General features: G+C 46.0%; 2 protein-coding genes across 2 annotated transcripts in view; one reads left to right on the top strand and one right to left on the bottom strand.

Annotated features, from left to right (window-relative positions):
- The window catches only part of LOC140734981 (G protein-coupled receptor kinase 5-like), a 199,506-nt gene extending 193,080 nt beyond the window's left edge, over window positions 1–6,426 (top strand). Inside the window, exon 16 of the mRNA XM_073059759.1 lies at window positions 1,430–6,426. Coding sequence (XP_072915860.1) covers window positions 1,430–1,540 — 111 coding nt within the window. The 3' untranslated portion in view covers window positions 1,541–6,426. The remainder of the gene's footprint in view (window positions 1–1,429) is intronic.
- Window positions 6,427–6,489: 63 nt separating this feature from the next.
- Window positions 6,490–17,606, bottom strand: part of LOC140734985 (protein transport protein Sec24C-like) — a 74,722-nt gene continuing 63,605 nt past the window's right edge. The window contains exons 18-22 of the mRNA XM_073059774.1: window positions 17,459–17,580; window positions 15,653–15,832; window positions 14,134–14,325; window positions 11,627–11,716; window positions 6,490–8,388 (exon numbers count right to left, since the gene is read on the bottom strand). Coding sequence (XP_072915875.1) covers window positions 8,248–8,388; window positions 11,627–11,716; window positions 14,134–14,325; window positions 15,653–15,832; window positions 17,459–17,580 — 725 coding nt within the window. The 3' untranslated portion in view covers window positions 6,490–8,247. The remainder of the gene's footprint in view (window positions 8,389–11,626; window positions 11,717–14,133; window positions 14,326–15,652; window positions 15,833–17,458; window positions 17,581–17,606) is intronic.

Genomic DNA, 17,606 nt, shown 5'->3' with positions numbered 1-17,606 from the left:
CATTTGGGGTGGCAGGGTGGAGATACATCTCTACCGAAGGAAGTGTATGGAACCCCTTCCCTCCGCAGGTTACCCTTGAGCAAGGTGTAGTCCCGGCTTAGCCCCCCACACCCCACCGATCAGGGTCACATGAAGCCATGGGAGCAGCTGGTGGATGGTCGTATGAGCAGCTGGTGCACATCACAAGTCCTGGTTATGGGACCACTGACACCAGGCAGACAATCTCTGAAGAGTATTGATAATGGCTGGGGTCACCCGTCTTGTAAAGAAACTGCCCAGAAGGTGGCAATGGCAAACAATTTCTGTAGAAAAATTTGCCAAGAACAATCATGGTCTTGGAAAGACCATGATTGCACATATCGAACAAATGAACCATTGCAATCACACCCTTGTCATTGTGTGGTGACCCAGACCAGTACACAATGTCCAATCTGTAGTCTCACCGATGTTTCATAAGGATGCACGATCACTTTCTTGTTCATATATTATACACCCACCTAATGTTGATGCTGCTGTCTCTGTGTGTCCTGTGCTACTTTATCTACAAGTGCTGCCACCTTTAGGAATCATTGAGTATCTACACCAAATCCCTCTGATCTTGAATAGTTCCCAGGGCCAGACCAATCACCACTTACATTCTACCCTATTTGTACTGCGATTAAAATTTAAATTGATAAGAATGCTTTAACTTGACGTTACTTCATTCTCTCCCCCTCCCCGTCTCTCCCCCCTCCCTCACCCCTCCTCATCTCCCCTTCTTCCCTCCCCTTCCGTCTCCTCTCTCCCCCACGCACTCACTGTCCTCCCCCGCTCCCTCTCCCTCCCTCCTCTCTCACTTCCCCGCTCCCTCTACCCCTCTCTCCCTCCCTGTATGTGTGTGTCTCTCTCATTCTCACCCTCTTCCTCTATTTATCTATCTGTCTCCCTCTCTTTGCAACTCTCTCACGTTCCAAGGTGCTGCCTGACCTCATGAGCAGTTTATTTCAGATTTCCATCATAAAGTGAGGAGGGAGGAGAAGGGAGAGAAAAGAATGAGGCCTTTCAGCCCACTGAACCTGTGCTGATCACCAGCCTCCCATTTACGTTAATCCCAATTTTCATTTTCCCAACATTGTCACCTGCTCCCCCCAGATGTACAATGAGACGCACTCTTGCCTTCACAATCCCCCTGGTCATGGCCTTGAACCTTATTGTCTACCTGCACTGCACTTTCTCTAATGATAGATTCTGCATTCTGTAATTGCTTTGAGTACAACCATTACCATAACAAGGGACGAAATTTGTGTAGATGGCATGCGAAACAGGTTTGATCTGTTGTACTCTGATGCACATGACAATAAGTAAACCATTTTACCATTTCTACACTCACTTTCAGATTATCTGTCTTGTTTTGCTCGAGTTATCACCGAGTTTCTGTTTTTTATTTCAGGCGCACGATTACACCTTCAGTAACACAACCAACGCAACTTCCAGCCTCCCGCCTCACGTGAACTTGAACAACAGCACACCCAACTCCAGCCAGACCCCCACAGTCGCCTGACATCACCCGCAAAACTAGGCTCAGTTTGGGACAAATTGCCTCCTCGCTGTCATCTCAGGTTTAACTTGGATGTAAAGAAATTAGTGGCATTTTTTAAAGTTGGTATCACAGTGAGAATCGAAACAGTGCTGCTTTGTGTAAATAGAAAATGTAGTCTGAGGGCAGGACAAAGAAGACATGTTTCCCACAAGGCCTGGCCACACAGCGTCAGGCTGCTGAGCACACACTGGGATGAGGGGTGCAGAAGTGCTTCCTTCAGCATCTACTTATATGGTTGCTTATTCGCCTGGGATTCTTTGCCTATTTCTGTTTGGACTGTCACGCTGGAAATTCACTAGTGTTATCTCCAGCATTACAGGGTTCTCAAGGCAAGGTCGGAACCCAATGTGTCGGAAAAGAAATGGTGGTGTGTGGAGGATTGTCACGGATCTACTGACACCTAGTGGCGGGATGTCTGAGCTGCAGCCTTCCTATGATGTTGGGTGGTGTGAATGTTATGAACCAATGATGCTTCCTTCTCCAACAGCTAGAGAGTAGCAATATCCTGTCCTGAGTAATGCTCAACCTTGAGGTTGACTCCTCGAGATGTGGCACTCACCTGAGAAGTTGCCTCTGAGCTGATAGTCCAATAGCACACTTATCAGGAGGTGACTTGATCATTGCCCGAGCAATATTGTCCTTCAGGGCACTTCCCACAGCTGGCAAGGTCAAAGGGTGCAGCCCAGCTAAGATCAAAGAATGGGGCAACACTTGGATTGGTTGGAGACTTAGAATGTTAAACATTAGTGGTGCTGTCCATAATCGGACCATTCAAAGCCCTCTTCCCAGCGTTTAATGGACCTTTGCTTTGGGGCAAAGGGAAGCCCTTCTTCCAGCGTTCCACCCTTGACCATACAGGTGGGATCATGCCATACTCAGAATGGCTTCTGCCACTGGCTTTGCGAGCCAAGGCAGGTCACTGTGTTTTGTTGTCCATGAGATGGAACTGATGGAGATGGTACGGATAGAAGGTGGGGGTGTCAGGGACGTCCTTCCTAAGTGTGTGGGCTTGATCTCCACTGGACCAGGAGAACATAGCCCCCATCATTTTCGGTGGAGGAGCAGAGGTGAGTTACATGCAGTTGCTAGGTGGGGGTAAGGAGGGGAAGGATCGGATCCAAAGCCCATTTTAGCTGTTCAAAGGCAGGTTCTTTTCATTGAAGCAGGAAGGGCCTTCTTGCTGAGCCCTTTCTCAGGCTCACCGTCCCGGTCACTCCAGCGGGCTTCTGGCCTCTCCCCCAGCTCCGGCCCGCCGTGCCAGGGTAGCAAGCAATTTGCCAGAGGAACTCAACAAGCCGAGCAGCGCCTATAGGAGGAAAAGGATTTGTCAACATTACAGATCGAAGCCCTGCATCAAACGTTGACAATTCCTTTCCCTCCAGCAGATGCTGCTCAGCCAGACGAGTTCCTCCAACAAGTAGATTGCTCTCCAGATTCCAGCTCTTATGGTCACTCCGTGTCTCCTCTGTCCCAGCACTTTCTGTGGCAAGTTACTATGTGATTGCTCTTCAACAGCAATTCCTTGCCTTTGACCACTGGGAGGCCAGGAACAAATTCTGCCTACTCATGGTTCCCCTGCTCTAGGGCCAAAAATGGAGACTCCACAGTGGCTCAGCACGTGTACCCTGGTTGGAAACCAATGCTCAGTGCATAGGAAGGCCAGTGGCCATGGGGCAGTTGCCTTGGGGCAGTTGCCCTGTGGCCAATGGTGGTGCAGAAAGAGAATTGTAACCAGGAAAATGGGATGGATGTCACTACAAAGTCATTTCCCGGTATCTGGCAGATGAATTGATCCTTCCCATTTCCCCATGGCAACCATGATAGCTCATGACAACATGAGTTGTAGGGTTACAGCATCCCCTGCTGGCAACTCAGGGACTCTCAACCCCTCTGTGCCTCCTCTGGCTGGAGAGTGGCTTGTAACACAACGACTAATTGTCTTGTGTTCTAAACTTAGTAATTTTTTTTTTGTTCTGCCAAAGTGATATGTGTAAATTGCTCAATGTGTTGCACCAGTTTACAGGTCTGTACATTTGTATGGAGCATACATCAGGATGTATATGTTTGTCTGTGAAAGAGTTTTAAGCCATGTGTTAGCAGTTTTTAAATGTCAGCGACTCCTTCAGGATCAAAGCAGTGGAAGAAGATAAAACTTCAACATTGAAACAAATTGCTCAAGAAGCCAAAGCAATTGGATATACCCATTAGTTTATAGTGCCCTTCGTTAAGATATTTAAATTTAACGATGCTGGGGGAATTTTTTTGACTTTGGCTTCCAAGTTGACGGTGTACATTGTGAATGGTTTCGTGGGCAGGACTGCACAGTCACCGTTCAGAAGCAGTTGTGCCCATGAGGGGTAGCTGTTAAGCATTTGTCCACGGCTGCCCAAGGCTAGACTGGGGCGTCTGCTTGAGAAAGGGTTTGTTTTAAAAATGAACTGACGCATTTCAGATTGTCCACATTTCCATCCCTTTGGATATAATTTTTGTCGGGGGAAAATCCAAAGCAGATCAGCACAATTCTAGCACTCACCAGCTTCTAATTTTTAGCGAGGAACTTTGACTCACATCTATACCATGCATGCAGAGAGGCAGTTTTAAATCACAGTAAGATAAAGGGTTGTTATCTTTGGGACAGATCCCTGGGGAGGTCTCCTCAGTAAGCAATTTATAACCAGTGTAACTGAGGTTAGCAAGGTCTACTCTTTAGCCCTAACCCATACACAGCCCATGTAGCGCAGCTCTCAATCTTTTATACAAGATGGCAGTACTATCAGGAGCCTAGCCCTGACAAAAGGACTGATAACACTCCGTGCTGTAATGACTCACTAAGATATGTTTTTTTAAAACTCCATCAATGTCAAATAAAAGAGTTTTGGCCAGGACTATCAACTTAGCAGTGAAGGACTGGTTCTCCGCAAATCCTTCAGCAAAACTTCCCTTCAGCATTAAAGAGACTCGGAAGATACTTTCAGACTTCCTGGCAGCGTGAAAATAATCTGAGATTTGAAGAAGCCACAGTCAGCAATCCAGGAGGTAAAAATTATATTTAATTGTTCAGAAAAAGGTGGAATAAATGTTAGAACATAAGCATGGTATTAAAAGAACCACTTAGGGTGCAAAACTCAAAATAAAATCTTTTTTTAAATTTGCAACATTCCAGTTTTTCTTTAGGAGGAAAAATCATTGGTCAGTGGTTCAGCAGTAAATAACCGGAGTAACATTGGAGCAGTTAGTTATTCTGGATTAGCGTTGACTGTGAGAATAATAGATAAATAATTAAAGTTTCAATCATTTCATTGATTCTGTGTTGATCTAACTGGAGGATCAGGTAATTTCTGTTTCTCTTTAACTACCTGATGAATGCTACTAATTCTGATAGCAGCAAAGGTGAGTGCCCTCAGCAGTCTCCCCCACATCTTTCACACAATACCGTGTTAAGATTTTAAACTAATAACAACATTTCTACGCACAGAGCTTCCATCCAGGACCCTACCAATGGCTATATCTCCACAGAATCAAAAGCTTTAGCCAAATCTATAAAAACAACCACAGTGTTCTTAACAGTTCCTTTTGCTCCTGATGACAAATTTTTAAGAATTACTATGTTTTCATTACAACCAGGGCTTCCAATAGTAAAACCTTTCCGAAGTACAATAAATAATTTCATTTCAATAATGTCCATCAGTCTTTCAGCTAAAATCTTAGTAAAAGTTCTCAAAAATAGTCAACCCAATAGTAATTAGCTACCAGTTAGCTAGACAGAAAAGACAGCAGATGCTTGGAAGTCTGGAGCAATACACAAGATGCTGGAGGGACACGGTGTATCTGGCAGCATCTGCGGAAGAAAATGGACAGTCAACCTTTCACCTGGACTCCGTCTCGATCTGAAATGTCGATTATCCACCCCAGCCCCGCATCTGTTGCCTGACCTGCTGAGTTCCTCCGGCACCTTGCCAGCTAGCCACATCATTTAATCAGTTCATTGATTTCAGAACCAGGATATTTTTAAGCTTTCCCACTTAAGATAAAAGTGCTTGTCACTGCAAACTCCAGGCCCGTGTGCTCTTTGGCTTCTTGCCCCTGGAGATGGCACCTTTTGGTTTGCAGCACCCATTGGAGGTTGACCTTAAAAGCTCAGCCCACAGGTGGGACAACGAACCAGGTCAAAGGTGAGTTGATCTCCTCCACAGAAGCTTGTGAACACCTTGAGGGTTGGGGTTTAATGCAAAAAGAAATTCCAGGCCCATGACTGGTTTGCAGACCCAACAGCAAGACAAATCATGCTTCCGGTAATTTCCAAGTCTTCAATTGACTAGGATGAGAGTACACACAAATTCCGGGGTGTTTACTGATATTCCAGCATCAAAGGCTCTGGTTCACAGTGCAGTGATTTGGAGAAGTTGTTGTGGTCACTGATCTGTTTACTGTAAAGTGGGGAAGTCCAGTTTCTCTGCTCAATGTAACTGCGCCCTTTACACCTTCCTATGAGGCTTAGCAAGCCATTGGAATGGCCATAAGGTGTCCTGTTGATAACCACCCAGTCTTGCCTCTTCCAGATCATGTGACATCAAATCCACCAGTAAGAGCAATGGTACCAAAGCTATGTTGTATAAAATAATTGAGTTGGGATGAGGTATTGCTATGTCACTGTAAAGGTCTCTCTCAAAGTGTCTAGTGGGTGTATCAGAGGAATGTTCTTTTTTTAAATATTGCATTCAATGCAAATTTGATATTGTACAATATATTGACTGTACATACATTGTATTGATGGATGCCCTTTTCTTTGTGGATTATTCTTTGGGATTCCCATAATGTTGCAACTATTAAAAGGCTCAAAAGTCAAACTGGGTAAGTGTACTGACCAACACACAAGACAGTGCATTCCACAGCAGGGAAGTTTTAGAGCAACTCTTGTAGGTTAAAGATATGTTTTATATGGATGTGGTCATTCTCTTTCACGGGTCTCTAATTGGCCAGGTTCCTGGAGACCACAATAAGTCACTCACTCAATCCTTATGCTTCTCAGCCCAGGATGGCCGGCTCATAAGGGATTGCCCCTAGTTTGGACATGTGCACCTAAATAATGGAGGACAGTTGATTCAAGAAACACAAACACAAAATATGCTGGAACTCAGCAAGTCAAGCAGCGTCTATGGAGGGAAATAAATTAATTCCCTGGCTTGCTGAGTTTCTCCAGCATTTTGTGTGTTTGTTGCTCAAGATTTTCAGCTTCTAACAAGTCTCTGGGGGCAGCACAGTAGCATAGTGGTTAGCACAACGCTTTACAGTAGCAACGACCCGGGTTCAATTCCCATCGCTGCCTGTAAGGAGTCTGTACATTCTCCCCCTGACCGCATGGGTTTCCTCCCACAGTCCAAAGACTTACCAGTTGGTAGGTTAACATTTCATTGTAAATTATTCCGTGATTAGGCCAGGATTAAATCCGATTACTGGGTGGCGTGGCTCGAGGATCCGGAAGGGTCTGTTCCGCACTGAATCTAAGTCAATAAATAATAGTCTCCAGTTGTTTGAAAATGCACGTGGGCGATAGATGGAGCCTGCCAAAAGGTGGCTAGTGAAGATGGGAACTTAACATTTGGTTGAAGAAAGGTTTTAAGGAGGATGTGCCAACTATGAGGGGTTGCACTTTAGGAGATCAAAAGAAAAGGGACAGTACATGGTTAATGGTGTCGAATTAAGCTCCCTTAAAGTTGATTGGGTGGCAAAGGAGGCATATATGGTACACTTGACTTTATTAGTCAAGACATTGAGTTTCAGAGTCACGAAGCTGTATTACAGTTTCATCAAACCCTGGTGAGGCTGCATCTCGAGCAAGAGCTTCTGACCTTTTTTGTGCCGTGAACCCCAGGTTGGAGACACGTGCTCTAGAGTTTACAAAGAATGGTGCAGAAAAACAAAACAACGTGCACTGAGCGGCGGTTCTGTGGGTGAAAACACCTCGTCAATGAGATGGGTCAGAGGAGAATGGCCAGACTGGTTCAAGCTGCCAGGAGTGCAACGGAAACTCAGATAGCCAGGCGTTACAACTGTGGTGTGCAGAAGAACATCTCCGAGTGCACAACACGTCACACCTTGAAGTGGATGGGCTACATCAGCAAACCCGTGAGCATACACTCAGTGGCCACGTTATTATGTACGGGTAGTGTGTTTTCAAGTCAGTATGATGTGCAGCTGGACGACAGCAAGGTATGTGTTCTCCTGGGTGGTTCAGTTTGCTGGTTTAGTTGGGGGTTATATGGGAGGCAGGGTTTGAGGGTCGGCACAACATTGTGAGCCTAAGGGCCTGTACTGTGCTGTACTATTCTATGTTCTATAAGTCACAGTGGTGCGCAGCGGTGAATGGAATGAGATTCAGGATAGAGACTGAGGTGCCGATCACAAGGGCAGGGCATTGCTGAGCTTCTAAGTGCGATGAAGGACAGCCTCAGCTGGGCAGGTGTTGAAGATTCCCTCGCCTTCCTGATTTGTAGGGGAAAGACTTTGGAATGCCAGAAAATGAGTCGGTCAAAGAACAGCTAGCCTTGAGCCTCAGTATTTGTGTGTGTTCCTCTATTTATGTTCCTGCTGGTTGAGAATAAAGAGAAGGCAGGAAAGGATGAGCGAGGCCTGTTGGCGTATTTAAGCTGAGGTGATAGAGGAAGACGTTACTGTAGGGAGCGCTGGATCGAGATGTGAATGTGACAGAGGAAGTCAGCGTAGGAGGCTCCCCCGCTGGGATTCTTGTCTTCAACCAGGAACTGCTGGAACTGGCTCTCTGAAATATCCGACTGTTTCACGATGAGTAACTGGAAAGGCAAGTTAGAGTGAGCATTAATATGTGAGGCTGGGGATTTCTCATTAATATCCGGAAGGTGCAGGGTTTCCAAGTGCGAGGAGGCTCTGCCCTTCCTTGGTGACAGTAGAAAACCAAACTCGTTTATCTCACACCTCTTGAGAAATTTCACTTCACAGACTAGCAGGAGGGCTTTAAAAGAGCAGGTCTCATGTATTTAGTGTTTGGCTAATTGGGCAGCAGCTGCCAATAAGGTGAAGCTCAAGTTGAGCAGCCATTGTGTGAGTGGTCGGTGTGTGGAGTGGGGCCTTGGCTCCACAGGCTTTGGCGAGAAAAGGCCGAGAAAGTGACCAGAGGCTAAAGTGATGTTCTGGTAAAGTCTCATTCTTACTGCACAGGTAGAGCAGTGGGAATGACAGCCAGGGCATTGGGTGTCTCTCTTCCAGGATGTGTGAAGTCAGGGCAACGTCCTATGCCCCTGATGACTACACCTGCAAGGGGCGCATCTGGCTGCAGCTCCTTGCAGGTTGCTTAGAGAACTGGAGCTGAAACTGGATAAACTCCAGTTCGTTTGGGATGCTGAGGGGTTGATAGATGGGATTACAGGGAGGGAGGTACCTGGATGACCTTCAGGAGTGTGAAACGGAATAAGCAGTCAGTGCAGGGCATCTCTGGCCATTCCCCTCAATAACAAATACAGTATATTGCTTTTAATACGGTTAAGGGGCACAACTACCAGGAGAAATCCGCAGCAACCAGATCTCTGGCAACGAGTTTGGCTCTGTGGCTAGAAGGGAAAGGGGTAGAAAAGGAGAGCTTTGGTGATAAGGATTCAAACAGGAGATACTGTGAACAAGAAAGAGACACCCAGCTGGTATGTCATCTCCCAGGTGTCAGGGTCAAAGATGTCTCTGAGTCCACAGCATTTTTAAGGGGAAGGGTGAGCAGCCGGAGGATGTGGTAAACGTTAGTATGAACGAGCATGCTAGGAAAGGGGATGAGGTCCTGAAGAGAGAGAACACAGGGAGCTAGAAATGAAACTAAAAAAGCAGGACTTCAACGGCAGTAATCTCTGTCCCACTCACCAGTGAGGGTAAGAAGATAAATATGTGACTGAAGAGTTTGGTGCAGGGGGCAAGATTTCAGATGGCATCCGGGGTAGAGGGACAAAAATTAGTGATGGTGATTGCCACGAGGTATCCACACAGAATTACAGTGGTCTGCACAGGAAACTTTAACAATGACAATAAACCAGATGTACTGTAGCACACCGGTAAAAATTCTAATAATTCCATGCAAACTATCTGACACAAGCTGGACGTGAAGAGCTTGGGAAACAATGAAAAAGTCAGTGCTACAGTGCAGAAAGACCTTTCAGCCCATCTAGCCTATGCTAACTTAATTTATTGAGCCCTTCGAGCCACACCATCCAGCAGCAGTTCCCCAATTTAACCTTAGCTTAATCAAGGGGTGATTTACAATGACCAATTAACCTTCTAACCGGTACGTCTTTGGACTGTGGGAGGAAACTGAAGCACCCGGAGGAAACCCACGCGGTCATCGGGAGAACGTACAAACTCCTTACAATTAGTGACAGGAATTGAACCCGGGTCACTGGTACTCCAAAGCATTGTGCTAACCACTGTGCGTCCTGATATTGTGCTGACCTTCTAACCTACTCTCAGCTGAATTTAACCTTTCCCTTCCACATAGCCCTCCAATTTTCCATCATCCACATACCATGTCCCTAATGTATCTGCCTCCACCACCACCCCCAGCAGAGTGTTCCATGTTAAAAAAAAATTACTTCTGCCATCCCACCCCCCCCCCCAATACTACTGCCATGGGCGCCATGGTAGCATAGCAGTTAAGCATGATGTTATTACAGCTCTTGGCATTCCAGAGTTCTGTAAGGAGTCTCTGTCTTCCCCATGGAATGTGTGGATTTTCTCTGGATGTTCCGGTTTCCTCCCACAGTCCAAAGACATACCAGGTTGGTTAACTGGTCATTATAAATTGTTTAGGATTAATCAGTTTTTGTGGGGATTGCCGGGGTGACGTGGGTCGAAGAGGCTACTCCGTGCGATATTGCTAAATAAATAAACACATAAAAATACTTTCCACCAGTCATAAAATTATGTAGCCCACCTATTGGCTACTTTCATCCTAGGAAAAAGTCTCTGGCTATCCACTCGATGCGTGCCTCTCATCACCCTGTGCACCTCTATCGAGTCAGATCTCATCCTCCTTACTCCAAAGAGAAAAGTCCAAGTTTGCTCAGCCTATCCTCATAAGACATGCAATCTAATCCTGGTAAATCTGCTCTGCAGTCTCTCTAAATGGCAGAGCGAGGAGACAGAGCTTAACTAGGTTCAGTTCAAAGTGAATTATCTCAGCAGCTGTATGGCCAGTGTCAGACGTGCACTTCGATTCACCGCACTCTCACTTAGAGAGGGTGCAGAGGAGATTTACCAGGATTAGAGTGATAAATCTCCTTGAATTGAATTCAGTTAAACTCCAGAAATGAACATTAGATTCTGCAGAATTTGTTGCCATGGAGCCCAATGGATGCCCAGTCTTTGGGTGTATTTAAGGCAGAGATTGCTAGGTAAAGGAGGTTAAGAGTTAGAGAGAGAAGGCAAGAGAATGGGGTTGAGAAAAATCAACCATGATTGAAAACAGAGCAGACCCAATGGGCCAAATAGTCTATAGTTGTTCATCTCATCAAGATAGAAGAGTACAGCACAGGAACAGGCCATTCAGCCCACAATGTTGTGCCAAACCAGCTAATAAGCAAATCAAACACTAATCCCCCTACCTACACAATGTCCACATCCCTCCATTTTCTTTACATCCATGTATCCATCCAAAACTTCTCTTAAAAGCCTCTAATGTATTTGCCTCTGCCACCATACCAGGCAGTGCATTCCAGGCATCCACCACTCTGAGTAAAAAAAAACTTACCCCTCACATCCCCTTTGAACCTACACCCTCTCACCTTCAATACATGCCCTCTGGTATTAAACATTTCAACCCTGGAAAACAGATACTCTCTGTCCACTCAATCTATGCCTCACATAACCTTCTAATGCCAGGAGACGCCACAAAGCCCAACCTGAATCCTTCCCTTCGTCTATCCCTACCACTGAACTGTCCTACTCCCTCCAAACTGTTTCCTGCTCCCACCCCTACCTCCATGTAACCTCTCCGGACTTCTGGTCCCATATCCTAGAACAGGAAACAAAACTTGCCTTCAAGAATCTCAGCCTCTCCTTGCGAATCCTGTCGATGACATCGCGGATCTGGCGGGAGACTGCGTTATCCAGCACAGGGAGGGAGCCCTGAAACAGAGCAAGGGGCTTCACTGAACCAAATGTTTCCCTGAAGATGCAGTGCTTCTTTCTGTCCCCCTCTGCCCAAGCCCCTCCCCTAGGGGCAAAACCTATACTGAAACCCCAACACGCCCACAAAAGGTTCAGAGATCTGGGACACTATATCTTGAAGAGGTAAAGACTGGGAGGGGAAGACACGAGGAGGAGGAAGATCATGTCCAAATTTAAACAGACTACCCAATTCCAAGTTCAGGAGGTGAATGGAGGAAGTGGTTCCATGAACTGAAGTAAAAGATGACTGAAAATTCAAGGCTGCACTTAATTTGGTGGGGGAAGAGAATAAATAGAGATTTATTGGGAGAAGAGGAGGAATTTCTTTAGCAGAGGGTGATGAATCTGTGGAATTCTTTGCCACAGTTGGCTGTGGAGTTCAAGTGATTGTGTATATTCAAACTGGAAGTTGATAGGTCCTTGATTAGTAAGGATGTCAAAGATTACAGGGAGCAGGCTGGAGAATGGGGTTGAGAGGAATGATAAATTAAAATCTAAAGTACATTTATTATCAAAGTATGTATACATTATACAACTTTTTGAGATTCATCTCCTTACAGGCAACCACAAATGAAAGTAAGCAAATAGCATTCAGAATAAAAGTGAGTCCTCAGACATAAAGCCTAGCGCAGGCCCACAGCCTCAGGCTCCATTTAACACTAAAACAACCAATGGTGGAATGGCAGAACAGACTCCATGGGCCGGACAGACTCATTCCAATCCCATGTCCTATTGATTAGTGTAAATGGGTGTTTAATGGCCACCACAGCCTCAGTGGGCTGATGGGCCCATTTCCATGGTTACGGTTCTCTGGTACAAACTAGAATGGAGTTTCCTCAATGTGCTCACCCAACCAACCTCACCCCAGTACACTGTAGACCATGTTACTGAACAGCAGATAAATAGAATCAAGTAAATGTGAACCCTAGAAAGACCCACTAAAGGTCAGATGCACAAGATGAAGAGTAGTTACAGTAACTAACCATATAACAATTACAGCACGGAAACAGGCCATCTCGGCCCTTCTAGTCCGTGCCGAACGCTTACTCTCACCTAGTCCCACCGACCTGCACTCAGCCCATAACCTTCCATTCCTTTCCTGTCCATATACCTATCCAATTTTTTTTTAAATGACAAAATCGAACCCGCCTCTACCACTTCTACTGGAAGCTCATTCCACACAGCTACCACTCTCTGAGTAAAGAAGTTCCCCCTCATGTTACCCCTAAACTTTTGCCCCTTAACTCTCAACTCATGTCCTCTTGTTTGAATCTCCCCTACTCTCAATGGAAAAAGCCTATCCACGTCAACTCAATCTATCCCCCTCATAATTTTAAATACCTCTGTCAAGCCCCCCCTCAACCTTCTGCACTCCAAAGAATAAAGACTTAACTTGTTCAACCTTTCTCCGTAACTTAGATGCTGAAATCCAGGCAACATTCTAGTAAATCTCTGTACTCTCTCTAATTTGTTGACATCTTTCCTATATGGTGACCAGAACTGTACACAATACTCAAAATTTGGCCTCACCAATGCCTTGTATATTTTTAAGATACCACACGTAGAGAATGTTCTAGCTGCTGTACAAATCCCAATATATGGCAATGTATTTAAGATAAAATATAATTATCCCCAAGGACAGTTGACAGAAGACAGGTGGGGAAAAAAGGGCAAGAAACCGTGGACACCAATGCTGCATGAATCAAAACTCACAGCCAGCATCTCCTGGGTCTTACTGGGAGAGTTGTTGCTCCCTTTCACACCTTGTGGCTCCTTGGGTGGAACGTTTGCCGTTTCTGGCTTGTTTTCTTTTTAAACAAGGCCAAGTTGCCAGCTCAACGTTCAACGCAGCACAAGGTGTATACAGAAAAGTATACAAGGAGCTGGCTGGAGTTGAACCTGAGATAGTGCACTCTTTTGTATTGATATTTAAGAAGAGTATGCTAGCTTGATTATCATGATAAAGGGGTTAAAAAAAAGAAGGGTATGAAGTATGGAAGAGCAAGAGGTGACATTATTGAGACTCAGACGGGAGAATCCCAGTCTAGAGCAAGAAGCCACGTTTTCAAAGCAAGGGATTGTCCATTTAAGAGGGCATTTTTCCTTGAGCATTGTGCCTCTGGAATTGTCTACTCAGTGTCGTGGAGATGGCATCTTTGAAATAATACTGGATGGAGACTGACAGACATTTAAAATACATCAAGGTCAAGGGTACGGAGAGAGAGTGAATGAAGGAGATGTTGAGGGCAAAATTGGATCAATCATTATCTTATTCTCCTGTACTTCTATTCACCATATGGGGGCAGCTCAGGGACAAGAGGAGGAGGAGGAGGAGCAAAACTCTCTCTTTACTTGGTCTAAAGGACAGTACTGACCACACCACAGTCCACTGCGTTGAAGGAGGGCACCCCGAAGACATTCTGGATCCACTCAGTAGGCGCGTACATCCCGATCCACAGGAGCAGGCTCAGTCCGTCCTCCAGCAGATAAACGCCCTTGGCTGACAGCCACTTGCTGGAGCATCGCACAGCCCGCGGCAAGGATGCCTGGCCCCCGTCCAGCTCGTGCTGCAGTCCAGGGAGAGGGAGGGAGGGGAAGATGGGGCGGGGGGGGGGGGAGAGAGGGGAGGGGGAAGGGAGAGGGGGAAGGGAGGGGGAGGGGAAGGGAGAGAGGGGAGGGGGAAGGGAGAACACACATGTGTATGCCTTGAACCTCTGTGTGCATGTCATGTGTGTATGTATGCATGTGCACATCATAGTAAGTCTCTGCTTTATTATTTCATGTGTTATTATTGCACATTATTGAACATTGGTACATTTTTATTATTAGTTAAGTCTGCACACTGCCAAGTGTGTTTTTAAATGTTACTGCAGTAACCAAAGAATTTCCCACTAAGGATCAATAAAGTATTTATTATTATTATTATTATTATTATTATGTGTTTGTACATGAGTTAGTGTGTGCATCTATGTGTATTTGTATTAAGGACAACCCACCAACTTAATATAACCCCCCTGCTGTTCATATCTATCGTTTCTCCCATCAATACCCTCTCCCACCTCACTCTCAAACTGCAAACCAGGTAGGAAGCCTCCCTCTGCTTTCCCACATCCACAGACATGATTAACTTCTGCAACTCTGCTGCAGGGAAGGCTCTGAGTCAGTGGACACGACAGTCGTGAGCAGGGGCACCACACCCTACCACTGAAGCAGTCACCATTCTGACAGAGTTTGTCGGAGTTTCGAGTCGGAGGAGATACCTCAGTGGAGGTGTATAGAACTGGGGTAGGGGCGGGAAGAGTGTCTCAGGAATGGTTGTGGGTAAGAAGGAAAACCTTCATTCAGTGGGTGGTGAATCTCAGAAGACTGAAGCCTGGAGAACGGAGGACTGTGTGGGTGGGAAAGAGGCCTGTTCTGCTACTGTTTTGTTGCTTGTTTTATTTTGACGTGTTCTGCTGAGAACTACGGACATACAACACTTGCGAACTGTGTGGGGGCTCCTGCACGCTGCCTCCAGCGCACCCCTAGGTGTGTTGGATGTTAACGCAAACGACGCATTTCATACCGAATACTGGAGGGACTCAGCAGGCCAGGCAGCATCTATGGAAAAGAGTAAACACTCAACATTTCAGGCTGAGTCCCGATGAAGGGTCCCGGCCCAAAATGTCAGCTGTTTACACTTATCGACAGATGCTGCCTGACCTGCTGAGTTCCTCCAGCACTTTGTGTGTGTTGCTTTGGATTTCCAAAATCTGCAGATTTTCTCATGCTCGTGATGCATTTCACTGTATGTTTCAATGTCCACGTGATAAATAAATTTGAACATTACCAGCCTTGCCGTGGCAGGCATTGTTCAAGGCAGCCAGGGTTCATGACAGCAGCTGGAATACTTACTACTGGAAAAAGACGAGGGTAGAAGAAGGCGTTGGTTTCTGCGATATCCATAGACATAACCATGTGCCTGAGGTAGACCCTCTCATCGATGGAGGAATCTGGCCCTGCCAGGAGAACTTTACTCTTCCGCAGACAATTCAAATACAGAGGCAAGACTTTTAGAAATTGCGGCATGACCATCTATTGGGAATAAGGCATCAGCGTTAGTCCAGTTGCTTTCAATTACCCTGACCTCTAGGCTGAGGTACCCAGGTCTCTTTTTCAACTCTCACACAGTTAAACTTTTCCTCTTCAAAGAATCCGAGTCATAGAACACAGAACAGTGCAGTCCCTTCGGCCCACAATGCGGTGCCAACCCTTTAACCCATTCCAAAATCAATCTAAACCTTCTCTCTCACAGAACCCTTCACTTTTTCTTTCATTCATGTGCCTGAGTGTCTTAAATGTCCTTAATATATCTGCCTCTGCCACCACCCCTGACAGTGAGTTCCATGCACCCAGCACTCTGAGTGGGAAAAAAACTACCTGTAATATCTCCCCTTGTACTTTTCTCCAAAGATTATGTCCTTTTCGGTTAGCCATTTCTCCCCCAGGAGGAAGGCCAAAATCAAGCATTCACGTCAGGCATTACAGGGTTAAGTCCAGGGTAAACCTGGGTTGAGATTGTGCTTGCCTTCGGCTCCCTGTCTCTTAGCTACAGATTATGTTCTTCCTCCCAACGACAATCCTTTCAAAGTAGTCAAACCCCCTTAACTGGGACTCCTGCTCTCAGTGGAGAAACGATCACCCAGAGTAGGATTTACTCGAGGTAGGGGAGAGGTGATCGAGGTTTAACTGACAGGCCAGTTCAGAACACACACCTTGATTTCCAAACTCTGTGTAATCTCCAAACAACAGACACACAACAGCCTCTACCTTATAGAACATAGACCAGTAGAGCACAGTACAGGCATTTTGGCCCATGAATTGTGCCAAGTATTTAACGAACTCCAACCCAGGGGTTCCCAAACTTTTTTATGCCATAGACCAATACCATTAAACATGGGTCAGTGGACTCCAGGTTGGGAATCCCTGATCTAACCTTTCCCTCCCACATTTTTTCATCCTTTTGCCCCTCTTAATTTATCTGTACCACCACCCCTGGCAGCATATTCCGCACAATCACTAATCTCTGTGTGACAAAAATACTTCCTCCAATCATCTTAAAATTATGCCCCTTGTGTTGGCCATTTCCAGCATGGAAAAAATCTCTAGCTCTCCACTTGTTCAATACCTCTAAACATCTTGTAAACCTCTATCGTTGCCTGTCATCCTCCTTCGCACCAGCTCAATCAACCTACCCTCATGAGACATGCTCTCTAATCCAAGCAGCATCCCAGTAAATCTCCTCAGCACCGTCTCTAATGCTCCTACACTCTTCCTATAATGAACTAACTAGAACTGAACCATGCAATGCACGTAGGAGATTATGGACTCCTGATGTGAAGAACACAAGCCAATAACTCCATTTCAGCCTCAATGACCAATGCACTTGGATCCCAACTACTGATCAACTGACCCTTCCAACAGCAAGGGCAGAGGATATGAAATTATGGATCTATATTCCCAGATCCCTCCATTCCTCAGTGTCTGGCTGTTCACTGGGTAGACCTACCTGATTTGTCCCCTGCAACACCTCACACTTGTCTGCATTAAACTCCCATCTGTCATTTATTAGCCCATTTTTCCAGTTGGTCCGGATCCTACTGCAAACTTTGATAGGTCACGCGGAGTGCGAGTATCAGTTGCCGGGGTTCTGGGTCTCACCTGGCCTCCATGGGCTGAAGTTTGGGCACAGTGCCTTCGGTAGCAGGCCAACATCCGAGTGACGCGGCTCACCAGCTCGTCTCGCACCGTTTTCGTGGGACGACCAAGCATACTGTGGTAAGCTGCCAATAAAAGAGACATCACACTG

This window comes from Hemitrygon akajei, chromosome 1 (genome assembly GCF_048418815.1).
Source record: "Hemitrygon akajei chromosome 1, sHemAka1.3, whole genome shotgun sequence".
NCBI classification, from domain to species: Eukaryota; Metazoa; Chordata; class Chondrichthyes; order Myliobatiformes; family Dasyatidae; genus Hemitrygon; species Hemitrygon akajei.
Note: the sequence above shows the minus strand (reverse complement) of the source record. Positions and strands in the feature narration are given on the sequence as shown.